This window comes from Jaminaea rosea, assembly GCF_003144245.1.
Source record: "Jaminaea rosea strain MCA 5214 unplaced genomic scaffold BDZ90scaffold_9, whole genome shotgun sequence".
Lineage (NCBI taxonomy): Eukaryota > Fungi > Basidiomycota > Exobasidiomycetes > Microstromatales > Jaminaea > Jaminaea rosea.
Window position 1 is genome coordinate 340546 of NW_020289983.1, and position 12674 is coordinate 353219.

Sequence of the window (12674 nt, forward strand, 5' to 3'; positions counted from 1 at the left end):
AGGTGGCAGAGATGCAGGAAGGTGGAAGAGAGCATGAAGGATGGCGGGGTGGTTGAATGTGGATTGTTCATTGATGACAAGGACCCAACAAATAGACGTTCCCTTTGCCTGACGTGCCTCTCCCCCGTCCGTTGTCTGTTCACGATCCCTCCCCGCCTCAAGCAGTCAACACCTTCAACATCTCCGTCCCCACCTTGTTAGCCTCATCGAATCTCGGCTGGAAGAATGAGGCCGTATCCTTGAATCTCCACTCGTAGTGGGCAAAGTTGCCAAACTGCACCGCTTCTGCCCAACCTCTTGCGGCGACCACGAACTCAGTGTCATCGCTGCGGAAGGTCGTGTCCTCTATGCCTGCTTTGATGGCTTGGCGGAGACGGGTAGGGGAGCGGAAGAGATACTCGGAGACACCTGGCGAGACAGAGGTAGAGAGGAGGAGCAGGATCAGTGAGACGACGTGTCGCGCTGTGAGGTCTAGGGAGTCGACTCACCAATCCACATGCGGAAGACGGGAGTGGCTGCTAGCTCCAGGTGGGCATAGGGATCGATACCAAGTGTTGCCCAGCAGTCGACGATGGCTAGCAGGGAGAGATGAGAATTTGGTGGTCGCGGTGGAGGAGCTGAAGGCTCTTCGCCATCGCCCAGTGCCTTGCGTGCTGCGAGGTGGAATCGGTCTAGGAGCGTGTCGCTCATGAGGAAGGGCTTGCGAGAAGTGCGTCGCTGTGCTGCCGGCTGCATTGAGGATGAGGATGATGGCCCTGCAACAGGCGGTGCTACCACCTCTACGCCTGAAGCTGCCTCGCCATTGGGAGCGACGCCATCTTCGTACTCGTGATCCGCCCACCCGAACACTTTCCTTCTGGCCTCAAAGACCCGTCGCTGCATCGCCTCCTCCTCACCCAGCAACATCATCTTAAACAGATCCGACGCACTCTTGGCATACTGGGTCACCTGCACCCTCGCCGAGGGGTTCAGAATCGCCAGACCAGCATAGATGTGCCATTTGGCCGACAAGATCCGAATCATGATGTTGATCTTGACCGTCTCAATCCCACCAGGGTAGCGGTCCGTCTCCCAGGGATAGTCCCCGCTGCAGCGCCAGGCTGTGCCCATTGCTAGGAAGGCGGCGTGCGTCATTGCCTGCGTATTGGCGGTCACGACGTCGTGCTCTTGGTACGAGAGGTAAACGTAGCGCGACTGGAAGCAGGAGAAGACTTGCTCGACGAGTCGCAACTTCTCGTCGGGAGCTCGATGCTGGATGAGGACGAGAGGCTGGCCCTGCGTGTCTACTTTTGGGCCGTGGAGAGAATGACATGAGACAATGTAAGTATCCGCCGGCAGATGTGCCTCGAAGGCTTTGTGCTCGGGAGCCTTGACTGATGTCTGACCAGACACGATGGCGCCTAGCTTCGTTGAAGGGCCGTACTGCTCGACCACCTTGTCGATTAGGGCTGCCTCGACTGAATAGACTATGAGGTCGCTGCGCCGAGCTACGAGATGGCCATCACGGAAGACATTGAGCGAGGGAGTGTCCTTGAAGTCGCTGCGGAGCGTCTCGAAGTTCTCTGGACGATCGCATACATTGACCCTGGGCGATGAGGAAGTGAGGTGTGAGCATATATGCGGAATCCTCCGAGACTAGGCGCCTCCTCACCTCCAACCTGCGGCAGCGAGCTTCGTAGCATACAACCGTCCCATGTCCCCCATACCAATGATGCCGACCTCGATCTCATCCTGCAGCTGTTGCATGCTCGCCATGGTTGCAAGCTCCTTCCTCAGATCGGGAGCAGGATGTCGAATTGAAGTGGCTTGATAACTTGGAAAGAAAAGCTTGGTGGAATCAACGGACAGAGCGCAAGTCGAGCGTCGTGCCGATCCACATGCGGGAGTGAGAGGGCGAGGGCGAGTCCAACACTCGGGTCTGAGACAGCGGAAGACCCTGAGCTGGCTTGCTTTCTTCCTTCCTTCCTTCCTTTCTTTCTTCTCAATCACAGACCACAACCGACCATGTCATCAACACCAGGGTTCATCGACGTAGGCGCACTGCGAAACAAGTACGAGAAGGCAGGGCAGGAACACCTCTTTGCCTTCTGGGACGAAATCTCCCCGGAGGAACAGGGCAACCTCGCCAAGCAGTGAGTTCCTGACCCGCACGTGTGCCGCCAGCCTGTCGCTCATGATCACGCCTGTCTCCCCGCAAGACTTTCTCAACTCGACGTCGAGCGCGTGAATGCCATCTACAAGCGTGCTGTCCAAGGTGAAAAGGAAGCTGCCGAGCTTGCAAAGCAGTCAGCCAAGCTTGGTCCTCCGCCGGCCTCCTCCACCGTGCAGACCTCAGGCGATGCTGTGTCCAGCGAATCAAGCAAGTACGCTGCAGTTGGTCTCGATGCAATTGCCAAAGGCGAGGTAGGCGTCCTTCTCCTTGCTGGTGGACAGGGCACTCGTCTTGGCTCATCAGCACCCAAGGGATGCTATGACATTGGACTGCCGTCGCACAAGTCCCTCTTCCAGCTGCAGGCTGAGCGTATCTTGCGCCTTCAGCAGGTGGCCAAGGAGCACGCGAAGACGCAGTCAGACGTCGTCGTACCCTGGTTCATTATGACTAGTGGCCCCACGAGGAAGCCTACCGAAGACTTCTTCGCTGAGAACAACTACTTCGGACTCGAGCGAGCGAACATCATCTTTTTCGAGCAAGGTGAGGGCATGCGAGCGTAATTGCCAGCGTGAGCAGCTACTGATCGGGTCACGTTTCGCTCGCAGGCACCCTCCCCTGCCTTACAATGGACGGCAAAATCATGCTCGACTCCAAGTCACGCATCGCAACCGCCCCTGACGGCAACGGCGGCCTGTACAACGCGCTGCGTCAGCCCATCGACGAGAAGGCGACAGTCAGCGTTGTGTCTGCCCTCGAGTCGCGCGGCATCAAGTACCTGCACTGCTATGGCGTGGACAACTGCCTAGTCAAAGTAGGCGATCCGGCCTTCCTCGGAATCAGCATCAGCAAGCCGGTCCAAGCAGGCGTCAAGACTGTCATCAAGACGGATCCCAAGGAGAGCGTGGGCGTCGTGGCAATGAAGAATGACAAGTGGAACGTGATAGAGTACAGCGAGATCCCCTCTGAGCTGGCTGAAGCTCGTGACGAGAGTGGGGACCTCCAGTTCAGGGCGGCCAACATCGTCAACCACTTCTACACGACGGACTTCCTCTCCAAGCAAGTGCCCAGCTTCGAAGCCGAGATGGCCTATCATATCGCCCGCAAGAAGATTCCCACCATCGATTCCAAGAGCGGCGAGGCTGTCAAGCCCACCACCCCCAATGGCATGAAGCTGGAGCTCTTCATCTTTGACGTCTTCCCCTTCTGCGACGACTTGGCCGTGCACGAGGTACCGCGCGCTCAGGAGTTCTCGCCGCTCAAGAATGCGCCCAATACGGGCAGCGATGATCCGCAGACGAGTAGGAGGGACCTGCTTGCATTGCATGGCAAGTGGTTGCGTGAGGCGGGCGCTGAGCTGGGGGAGGGGGTGGAGGTTGAGGTTAGCCCGTTGGTGAGCTATGCGGGGGAAGGGTTGGAGGGGGTCAAAGGGAGGAAGTTTGAGAAGAGTGAGCACCTGGATAAGATCTGAGCTGCTACGAGAAGGATAGACTTGCTTCGCCTATTATAAGGAGATGGACTCTGTTGCCTTACTTGTTGCCTTACTGTCTTGTCTTAACGTCCTGCTCGACTCGATTGGCCTTGTGTTCTTCTCGCGCACGGTCCCACGCTTTTCGAAGTTGCTCCTTGGCCCTGACCTGCTTCGCTGGACGGGAAGAGCAACCTCGCGTCTCTGCCTTCTTCCACATCTCTCCCACAACTCACTCAGGATGACGAAGACAGCCATGCCTCTCAGCAAGGCATGGACACTGGCTGTCGTCGCCATCGTCGCAGCCATCTTATCGACGCTGCCCTCACCATCACTGGCCGTCCGCCCACACGACTTTAAGAAATGCCATGACTCGTCCTTCTGTCGTCGTCTTCGCCGCCTCTCCACCTATGCAGCCAACACGACCTCCTTCGTCTCGCCCTACTCTCTGCCCGCTTCAGGTCTCTCCTTCGACGAGAAGACGGCGACTCTTACCGCACCCATCACCTCAGCCCTGTACCCCGAGGTCGACTTTGAGGCACGCTTCATCTTCCATGCAGACGGGACCGCCCGCGTTCAGATGGATGAGGTGGGACCAAGGTACAATGGATGGAAGCGCTATGATGAGGCAGCCAAGTGGGCTTACGACCGACCCTTCGCGCCTGCTGAGCCTGGGAGCTTGAAGTTGGAAATGGCAAAGAATGATGATGGCAAGACTGTGGTGCATTTTGGCAACGAGGGAGCGAGCCTCGAGATTGTCCATCGCCCCTTCAAGGCGACCTTCCTGCGCGAGGGGAGGGAGCAGATTGTGCTCAATGACCGCGGTTTGCTGCATATGGAGCATTTCAGGGCAAAGAAGGCCAAGCAAGAGGACAAGAACGACGAAGCCTCAGAGGACGACGCTGCGGCCGCCATCGACGCCCCTTCACAGCTAGTCCTCTCGCGCCGCTCCAATCTCACCTCCGCCGGTCACCCACCCCACCTCGCCACAGCCTGGGCAGACTTCGAGCAGACTGACCCAGGCGAGTGGGAAGAAAGCTGGGCAGGGCGCCAAGATACCAAGCCCAAAGGTCCCGAGGCCCTCTCCCTCGACTTCACCTTCCCTGCGAAAGCTCACCTCTTTGGCTTGCCAGAACATGCTTCTCCTCTCAACTTGCGCGACACGCGTGGTGCAAAGGAGGGAGACTTCACAGACCCGTACAGACTGATGAACACCGACGTCTTCGAGTACGACTACGATTCGCCCATGAGTCTTTACGGCTCAGTGCCAGTGGTCCACGCCCAGAACAAGGACGAGGCCGTTAGTGCTTTCTTCCTCTCCGGCGCCGAAACGTGGATCGATGTAGATCGTCATGCGCAGAGTGCCCGCACGCACTGGATGGCAGAATCTGGAATCCTGGACCTTCTCGTCATGCTCTCTCCCACTCCTGCAGGAAACATCCAGAAGTTCACCGAGCTAGTCGGCCGATCAACCGCTCCGCCCACCTTCGCCCTTGGGTATCATCAATGTCGCTGGAACTACAATAGCGACAGCGACGTGCTCAATGTGCAGGCGCGCTTTGACGAGGCGGACATCCCGATGGACGTCATGTGGCTGGACATTGAGTACAGCAAGGAGCATATGTACGGCATTTGGGACGAGCTGAACTTCCCCAATCCAGAGAAGATGGTTGGCGACCTCAATGAGAGAGGCAGGAAATTGGTCATCATCCTCGACCCGCACTTCAAGCGCTCAAAGGAGTACTGGCTATACAGCGAGGCTCAGGATCAGAAGGTACTCGTGAAGCTGCCTGGTGGTGAGGATAGGCAGGGCGACGGAGAGTATGAGGGATGGTGCTGGTCCGGCTCGGCGAGCTGGGTTGATATGTTCAATCCGAAGGCCACGACCTGGTGGGCGAGCCAATTCAGGCTGGGTGGATCCCTCTCCTCGACCCCGATCAAGGCCAACGCTCGTAATGTCCACGTTTGGAACGATATGAATGAGCCTGCCATTTTCAACGGGCCGGAGATCACTTCGCCAAAGGATGTCATTCACCATGGTGGGTGGGAGCATCGTGATATCCACAACATCAACGGCGTGCTGTTCCAGGCTGGGACATTCAAGGGGCTGCAGGAGAGGGAGGGCAAGAAGGAGCATGAGAAGCGCAGACCCTTTGTCTTGAGTCGCTCTTGGTGGGTGGGGACTCAGAAATACGTGAGTACCGACGCGCCGCCGTGACAAGGTGCTCTTTTTTTTTTCACCGACTGACCCTCTTCACCTCGCACACACGCAGGGCGCCATCTGGACAGGCGACAATCTCGGCACATGGGAGCATCTGGCCGTCTCAGTTCCCATGATCCTCTCCAACAATGTAGCAGGCATGTCCTTCTGCGGCGCGGACATTGGCGGTTTCTTCGGCAATCCCTCCCCAGAGATGTTGGTCCGCTGGTACCAAGCAGGCATCTTCGAGCCATTCTTCCGCGCTCATGCTCATATTGACACGAAGCGCCGCGAGCCTTACTTGCTCGACGAGCCGTACAGGGGGCATGTGCGCGGGTTGATTAGGACGCGATATAGTATGTTGCCTGTGTGGACTACGGCTTTTAGGGAAGCGGCGGATGAGGGGAGTGGACTACCCGTGCTCAGGCCGCAGTTCCTCGCTTTTCCGCATGATGAGGAAGGGCTGGATATCGATGATCAATACTACCTCGGCGACTCGGGGCTACTCGTCAAGCCCGCCGTAAAGGAGGGAGCGACGAGCGTGGACGTCTACCTGGCGGACGAGGAGCCTTACTACCACTACTGGACCCAACAAGTCTACCGACGCGGCGCTGGCGCAAAGGCCTCGCGACGTGTAGATGTGCCTGCCCCGCTGGACGAGACGGCCCCTCTCTTGCAGCGTGGTGGGTCCATCCTTCCCATTAGGGAGAGGGTAAGAAGGGCAGCCGAACTGGGATGGAAGGATCCAGTCACGCTCGTCGTGGCGCTGGATGGTGAGGGCAAGAGCGCAACTGGCGTGCTCTACCTCGACGATGGGCAGACCTACCACTACAAGACTGGAGCATATGTCTGGAGGCGATTCGATCTGGAGCGAACCAAGGAGGGAGAGTACGAGCTGCGCTCCCGTGACGAGGCAGCTTTGCGACAAGAGGCTGCAGGATCAAGCTCGGCAGTCTCAACGACCAAGGGCAACACCGACGCGAGCCACGTCCCGCCCTACGACGCCTCCAACGAGTTCGCCACAGCAATCAAGGACGTGCGCGTTGAGAAGGTGGTCATCCTCGGTCTACCCGGGGATGAGCAGGTCAGCTTCAGCATTGAAGCCAGCGGAGACATTTCGGGTGGCAGCAAGAGCGCAGGCGCTATCTCGTCGACATTTACGCCTGGTGTGGCGGCGCAGCCGGCCAAGAAGAAGACCAAGGGAGGAGCAGAGGGGACTGCATCGAGGTTGGTTATCAAGGACCCGAAGGTACTTGTGAGGGGAGACTGGACGATCAAGATCGCGAGGAAGTGAGGGCGCGGAGTGTAGACGCACGAAAATGACATCATTGTAATAGAGAGAACCATGCGTGCCATTGAGCCTTGCGTCCTTTCTTCCCCTACACATGTCTCGTCGGCTCCTCATCTCGCTGCATCTCTCGGCCTGGCCAACTCCTCAGGCCCGAAGCTCAATGGCAGCAGTTCTTCCAGTGTCCTCACTATCCTGCCTTTGGTCTTTGACCCCTCCACCTCATCGTCGCTTTCGCACTCCTCCCTCCACTCCCCCCAAACCATATAGATGGGCATATCCAATTCACAGAATTCCCGAATGAACTGCCTACAAACCCCGCAAGGGGAGCAAGGGCTCGAGGGCAAGTCAGAGGAAACGGCTATTGCCCTGATCTGACCCTGCAGTGGACTCTTTGCAGAACTAGTCGCCGCTGTGGGGGGAAAGCAGGAAGCCTGAGCTGTAAGGAGGGCAGAACGCTCGGCGCAGATTCCCGCTGGGTAGCTTGCATTCTCCACATTACCGCCTTTGATTATTCGGCCGTCGCCGAGGAGGAGGGAGGCGCCTACGCGGAAGTTACTGGCAGCGAGGAAGGGACGGTATTTGTTAGAAGGGAGATCGTGTGAGAGGCGAGGAGAGTTGGCCGCCGCGCTGAACTGACGAGTAAGGACAATACGCCAAGGCCCTGGCGTCCAGAGCTGCTTGAAGGAGAGCTTTGCGCTCCTCTGCAGAAAGAGGAGCCTTGCTGCTCGATTGAGCTGATGTCGAGCTGCTCATGGAGGCTCTCGTTCTCCGCTGAGAGAGACTTCGTCGGAATCGTCGGAATCAAAGAGAGGAAAAGAAGTCCGCACTCTGAGAATGAGAAGGAGTGATTGGTGATGAGCCAAGATAGCGCTCCCACGGATTTCGCGCACGGACGCGGCAAAGCAACACCCACCCACACGACATCGAGCAAGCCTTTCTTCCCACTCTCATAATGCCCATGCGCGGGGCGTGAGAAAATCGCAATCAGACGACAACCATCTTGAAGCACTGAACTTTCTTTGCAATATGAGCATGTGAAATTACGACGACGACGAGAGTGACATTGGACTGATTCGTGGGCCGAGAGACGAGAACCGGGTAAAAAGGAAAAGGGTGAGAGAGGTAAGGGTAGCGAGGGAGGGAAGTGGCAGGTAGGATCGCCTGCGCGCTCAAGTGTGACCGTTGATGGAGTCAGACTTCTTGAGCCTGTTCTCATTGAATTCTTCCTTCTCAATCGGCTTGCCCTCCTCGGACCACTCGACGACGTTCTGCTTATTGTTGAGCTTGTAGTCGTTGATCAGCGGGATCAAGACGATGGGAACAGCGCTGAGGGCAATACCGACGGTGAGGACGCGGTGCATGTAGAAGGACCAAGCCTCAATCATGGCGTCGCGCTCGGGCGTGCCGAGAGGGTAGGTCATCGTGGCCGTGAAAGGCGAGAGGACGATGGCGCTAGCGGCGGTGGGGTTGTTGGGCAGGAGCTGCGCAAGGCGTGAGGGAATGGCCGTGGTCTGGATGGCGCCGAGGGTGGCCGTGCCGCATGCTCCGCCGATTTCGGTGACGAGGAGGACAAGTGCCGTGACGAGGGCCACATCCTGGTGAGGGACGGAGACCTGAGAGGCAACGCTGAGCTCAACACCGAGGATACCACCACCGAGACCCTGGATGACCTGAGGGATGACAAGCTGTGCCGTAGTGGCCCCGGCACCGCGGTAGGCCAGCATGAGTCCGATACCGAGCATACGGATGAGCGAGCCGGCAAAGAAGGTCCACTTGTATCGCCTGATGAAGATGTTGAGCGCGCCGGCTGCGATACCGAAGACGGTGAGGCAGAGGGACTGGGCGTTGCTGAAGTAGATGGCATCCTTGTTGCTCCACCCACGGAGGATGACGACAAAGTAGTATGCCGATGACCACGAGAGGTAGAAGGAGTAGAAGTCGAAGAAGCCCACGATAGCCGGAATGAGGACGTTGCGGTTGGTGATAAAGCGCTTGCGGATGATGGGCTCGGGAGCGATGAATGCCTCGAAGAGGCCGCAGAGGATCAAGCAGACGCCACCGACGACGAACATGGCGATGATGTAGCCGGTCTGCCAGCCGTTGGGAGCCGTGGTGTGGAGAGTGAGGGGCAGGAGGATGAGGAGCCAGCCGGCGCAGAGGAGGAAGAGTCCGCCAGCGTCGACGTCGTTGCAGAAGGCGATGAAGCCCTTGCCGAAGCCCATCTTGACGTAGGGGTGAGGCTCGACGATGCCCTTCTTCTTTGCCTCAGTCTGGGCCAGGCCGAGAGCCAGGATGATGGGGGCAATGGCTACGGGAAGGACGATGCAGAACATACCGTAGCCCCATCTCCAGTTTGCGGCGGTTCCCAGATGACCGACGATGAGAGGAGAGCATGCGAAGTTGATGACGTAGGGGAGCGAGAGGAGACCGGTAGCCAGACCACGGTAGCGCGTGTTGATGGCGTCGGCGACGACGATCTGTTGCATGATCTGAGTGCCCGTGTTGCCGATGGCGTAGAAGACTTGACCGGCGCAGATGGCGGAGAAGGAAGGCGAGGCGGCGAGGATCTACGATTGTGCGGCAGGAGGTGTTAGTATTGCTGATACCGTGACGCGTCGCCGGCGGGCGCGTGCGCTACTCACAATGAGACCAAGGACATAGAAGAAGAGGCTGACAGCGTAACCCTGAGCGCGACCAAAGACGTCGGAGAGCTTCGCAATGGGGAGCTTGCCGATGGCGATGATGACTTGCTGGATGACAGAGGCGGCCGTGTAGAGCGAGTAGTTCTGGGCCTGGGCAGCCTGCTGAAGGTATGCGTACGTGGTGCCATTGTCGAGCGAGTAGACGTACGAGGTCAAGCCGATACCGATGTAGGCCACCCAGAGCTGCCAACCGGACAGGGCCTTGACTGCCTCTGCCTTGAGGACGCCAGGAGGCTTGTCGTCGGCATTGGGGATGTAGAAGTCGGACTTGACGCTGTTAGAGCCAGAGCCGTTCTCATAAGGAGGAGGGGCAATCTTTGTGGACTGGTGCTCGAGGTGCTCGCCCTTGGCGCCGGTCGCGGTGGCAGCGGTCGACATCTTGGGAGATGGCGTTTGGTGAAGAAGAAGAAGAAGATGGAGGAGAGATGGGCGCGATTTCGGATAAGATAAGGGAGGAGTCGTCTCTGGTTATGTAGGCGTAGGCTCAGATGAGCCAGTCGTTGGCTAGTGGAAATTTTGAGGCAGCTAGGGTGGAATTCAATGGCCAGGCCTCCAGTTGCTCTGCGATGCTGCCGAACGAGGTGACTGCGATGTGCTGCGCTGCGATGCAATGTCGATGGGTGGTGGAGCTGGATCGGCGCCGCCACACTCTCTACTTCTCGGTCGTGTGCGTGGCTGGCTGGTGGCTGGACAGTGGGTCTGGACTGACTGGGAAGGCACGCAACGGCAGTGAAATGCGCTGAACTTTGCTGGCAAGGATGTGATGCAACGATGCGACGAACGGACTGGGTGGGAAAGACGGGCAGATCGGCCCTAGCAGCGGCTGCTCTTCGGCCCTCTCTCGCTGTCGCTTTTTCTCGCGCGCAAAATCAGATATGAGAGCAATCTCTGAGCTCCGCCGCCTCTCGTCTTCTTCCTCGAATGAAAGCGCGCGGACGATGCGGCCCGGCCACCGGCTCCACTCCCTCTTCCGTCCTCTCCCGCCGCCGTCAGAACGAACCGTCTTGGCGAACGGTGGACGCAGGGATCGACGGCAGCCACAAGCAGAATGATACAACACCCGCCCGATGTACGGAAGGAATTTGGCCCCGTTTGCAGGACCGAGTTGCTGCAATGCTCCTTCGCACTCGATGGCCTTGCGTGTGCGATCAAATCGATCAGATCTTCCTACATTGAGCTACTGTAGCTCGCACAGCAGGCACACAGCAAAGCCTGCCGAGTCTACAGTATCGGGGCCCACGGCTAGGCAGGCAATCAGCAGACCATCCTGGCCGTAAATACATGCCCTCTCACAAGCTCGGATTTTCAACAGTGGGCAGTCCCACCTGCGTCCCCTTCCTTCCTCCTTCCATTCCAGCTCCGCCATCTCTGCTTCCGGAACCTCCAATGTCTTGATGATCAGATAGCGACGGCGGCCGGCCTCGCATTACAGCGGCAATGCTGCCCGCGGAGCGCCACATTATCGTAGACCGGGTCAACCCGCGTCGGCACGTCCGGTCATTCTCATCGTACGACAGCGCGCCAAGAGCGACGCCACATTTGACCATATGTGTGCTGCCTTGACGTGATTGCTTGTCCAGACGATCCAAAATTGTGATCAATTTCTTGAAAAGTGACGAGAACGCCGGGTGGAGCCAGGAAAAGATCAGCGGTCCGACTCAGCTTCAGCGAGGAAGCAGGTCAAGCGAGTCGCCATGGCTCCAGTCGCATCGCATGCCTATTGCAGTGGTACCTAGCGCCTCGTCGCAGCGCTTGCTACGTCTCGTCGCCATCCTTGTGGCACTGCAGCCTCTCCAAGCACGACGTCGCTCGACTGTTCGCTAGAAGGGCGGCGATCTTGAGCGCAGCCTTCGGACGCTCTGCTCGTCAGCGAAGTCCAACAGCAGATCGGGACTGAAGTCACGTTCGAGGCTCTTGATCGACATAGCGTCTACGCGTCACCCGAAAGGTGAGGAAGCGCCTGTACGACGCTGAGCGCGACACATTGCTTCGATAGACGTCTGACGTTTAAAAGCGAGCCGAGAGCAACTCGATGGCCCCCTTGAAAGCATCCTACGGCTTGTGCAGTGCTCACAACGAGAAGCGGCAAGTCGTCGAGGGGAAGAGTTTGCGTCACGGTGCCGTCTTTGAGTCCACCGTCCAGCTTTTGCACATGCGATTGGGTGGCTGCAGATGAGAAGCAAGACATGTCATTTACAAGCAAAGCATCCGTGGAGTGGCACGCACTACGTTGCGCCTTATCAGTTTGCATACGGCGGTGGAGCGGCCATCTGTGGGCCATACGATCCATTCTCCGGCGTCTCTGCCTGTGACGTCGAGACCGCGGCATATGTATGAGTGGCAAGAGATTCTGTGTCCCCGCTGTGTCTGGCGTTGTTGACCATCTCGACCTCGCCGGTCGCCAAGGGAGCGGTGGCTTCTTCCTGAGGTCGAGGACGAGTCCTTCTGCACCAAGAGTGACAGGACTGAACGACGACGATCGGTCTGGTAACAATCCACCTCACAATCTTGAAAAGGGCCACCCACGGAGAAACAACACTCCATACAACCGTCTCCATCCAGGATGGGAAGCAACACGGATCGGCGTAATCGTTCTGTGTCCGTCTATTGAGATGCTCGATCCATGCGATCAGAGGGAAACCAACAACCCAGAGCGTGTACATTGCCGCATAGGGCTGTAGCACAAGACAAAGTAATCATTGTCAGCGCCCATTCAATTCGATTGCTCTCGAGCATGCGGGAACGTCCTCACCATAGTCATGTACAGGATGAAACGGGTATCGTCATCGATTTTTCGAGGCTCCAACGCTGGCGCCATGATGGTGCGACAGGACAGGATGAGATGATATGGGAAATGACCAGGA

At 57.9% G+C, this 12674-nt stretch overlaps 6 protein-coding genes across 6 annotated transcripts; 2 read left to right on the forward strand and 4 right to left on the reverse strand.

The window, feature by feature from the left end:
- Positions 1-40: 40 nt before the first annotated feature.
- Positions 41-2051, reverse strand: BDZ90DRAFT_232913 (putative TYR1-prephenate dehydrogenase). The gene is made up of 3 exons (XM_025506437.1): positions 1652-2051; positions 489-1585; positions 41-408 (listed from the first exon to the last, which is right to left on the reverse strand). Exons 1-3 carry the CDS (start codon positions 1753-1755, stop codon positions 158-160), a joined length of 1452 nt encoding a protein of 483 aa, XP_025361425.1. The 5' UTR covers positions 1756-2051; the 3' UTR covers positions 41-157.
- On the forward strand, positions 1972-3741 carry BDZ90DRAFT_241302 (nucleotide-diphospho-sugar transferase). Its single transcript, XM_025507388.1, has 3 exons — positions 1972-2132; positions 2199-2692; positions 2758-3741. Exons 1-3 carry the CDS (start codon positions 2005-2007, stop codon positions 3618-3620), a joined length of 1485 nt encoding a protein of 494 aa, XP_025361426.1. The 5' UTR covers positions 1972-2004; the 3' UTR covers positions 3621-3741.
- A 132-nt stretch (positions 3742-3873) lies between these two features.
- Positions 3874-7111, forward strand: BDZ90DRAFT_280298 (alpha-glucosidase II precursor; the record flags this gene model as incomplete). Its single annotated transcript, XM_025509267.1, has 2 exons — positions 3874-5811; positions 5891-7111. 2 exons carry the CDS (start codon positions 3874-3876, stop codon positions 7109-7111), a joined length of 3159 nt encoding a protein of 1052 aa, XP_025361427.1.
- A 116-nt stretch (positions 7112-7227) lies between these two features.
- Positions 7228-7831, reverse strand: BDZ90DRAFT_211288 (cytidine deaminase; the record flags this gene model as incomplete). Its single annotated transcript, XM_025504103.1, has 2 exons — positions 7228-7663; positions 7746-7831. Coding segments are annotated over 2 exons (522 nt in total), but the record flags the coding sequence as incomplete, so codon positions are not given.
- Positions 7832-8144: 313 nt separating this feature from the next.
- BDZ90DRAFT_232916 (MFS general substrate transporter) lies at positions 8145-10596 on the reverse strand. The gene is made up of 2 exons (XM_025506438.1): positions 9751-10596; positions 8145-9675 (listed from the first exon to the last, which is right to left on the reverse strand). Exons 1-2 carry the CDS (start codon positions 10186-10188, stop codon positions 8278-8280), a joined length of 1836 nt encoding a protein of 611 aa, XP_025361429.1. The 5' UTR covers positions 10189-10596; the 3' UTR covers positions 8145-8277.
- Positions 10597-12050: 1454 nt separating this feature from the next.
- On the reverse strand, positions 12051-12628 carry BDZ90DRAFT_261070 (hypothetical protein; the record flags this gene model as incomplete). The annotated part of the gene is made up of 3 exons (XM_025508334.1): positions 12051-12233; positions 12315-12485; positions 12563-12628. 3 exons carry the CDS (start codon positions 12626-12628, stop codon positions 12051-12053), a joined length of 420 nt encoding a protein of 139 aa, XP_025361430.1.
- Positions 12629-12674: the final 46 nt, after the last annotated feature.

Coding starts and splice junctions, on each gene's coding strand:
- BDZ90DRAFT_232913 (XM_025506437.1), bottom strand. CDS start 1,755: ATGGCGAGCATGCAACAGCTGCAGGATGAGATCGAGGTCGGCATCATT. Junction 1,586..1,651: donor CTCGCTGCCGCAGGTTGGAG/GTGAGGAGGCGC, acceptor CTCATCGCCCAG/GGTCAATGTATGCGATCGTC. Junction 409..488: donor CGTCTTCCGCATGTGGATTG/GTGAGTCGACTC, acceptor CTGTCTCGCCAG/GTGTCTCCGAGTATCTCTTC.
- BDZ90DRAFT_232916 (XM_025506438.1), bottom strand. CDS start 10,188: ATGTCGACCGCTGCCACCGCGACCGGCGCCAAGGGCGAGCACCTCGAG. Junction 9,676..9,750: donor TCTATGTCCTTGGTCTCATT/GTGAGTAGCGCA, acceptor GCACAATCGTAG/ATCCTCGCCGCCTCGCCTTC.
- BDZ90DRAFT_241302 (XM_025507388.1), top strand. CDS start 2,005: ATGTCATCAACACCAGGGTTCATCGACGTAGGCGCACTGCGAAACAAG. Junction 2,133..2,198: donor CAGGGCAACCTCGCCAAGCA/GTGAGTTCCTGA, acceptor TCTCCCCGCAAG/ACTTTCTCAACTCGACGTCG. Junction 2,693..2,757: donor CATCATCTTTTTCGAGCAAG/GTGAGGGCATGC, acceptor TTTCGCTCGCAG/GCACCCTCCCCTGCCTTACA.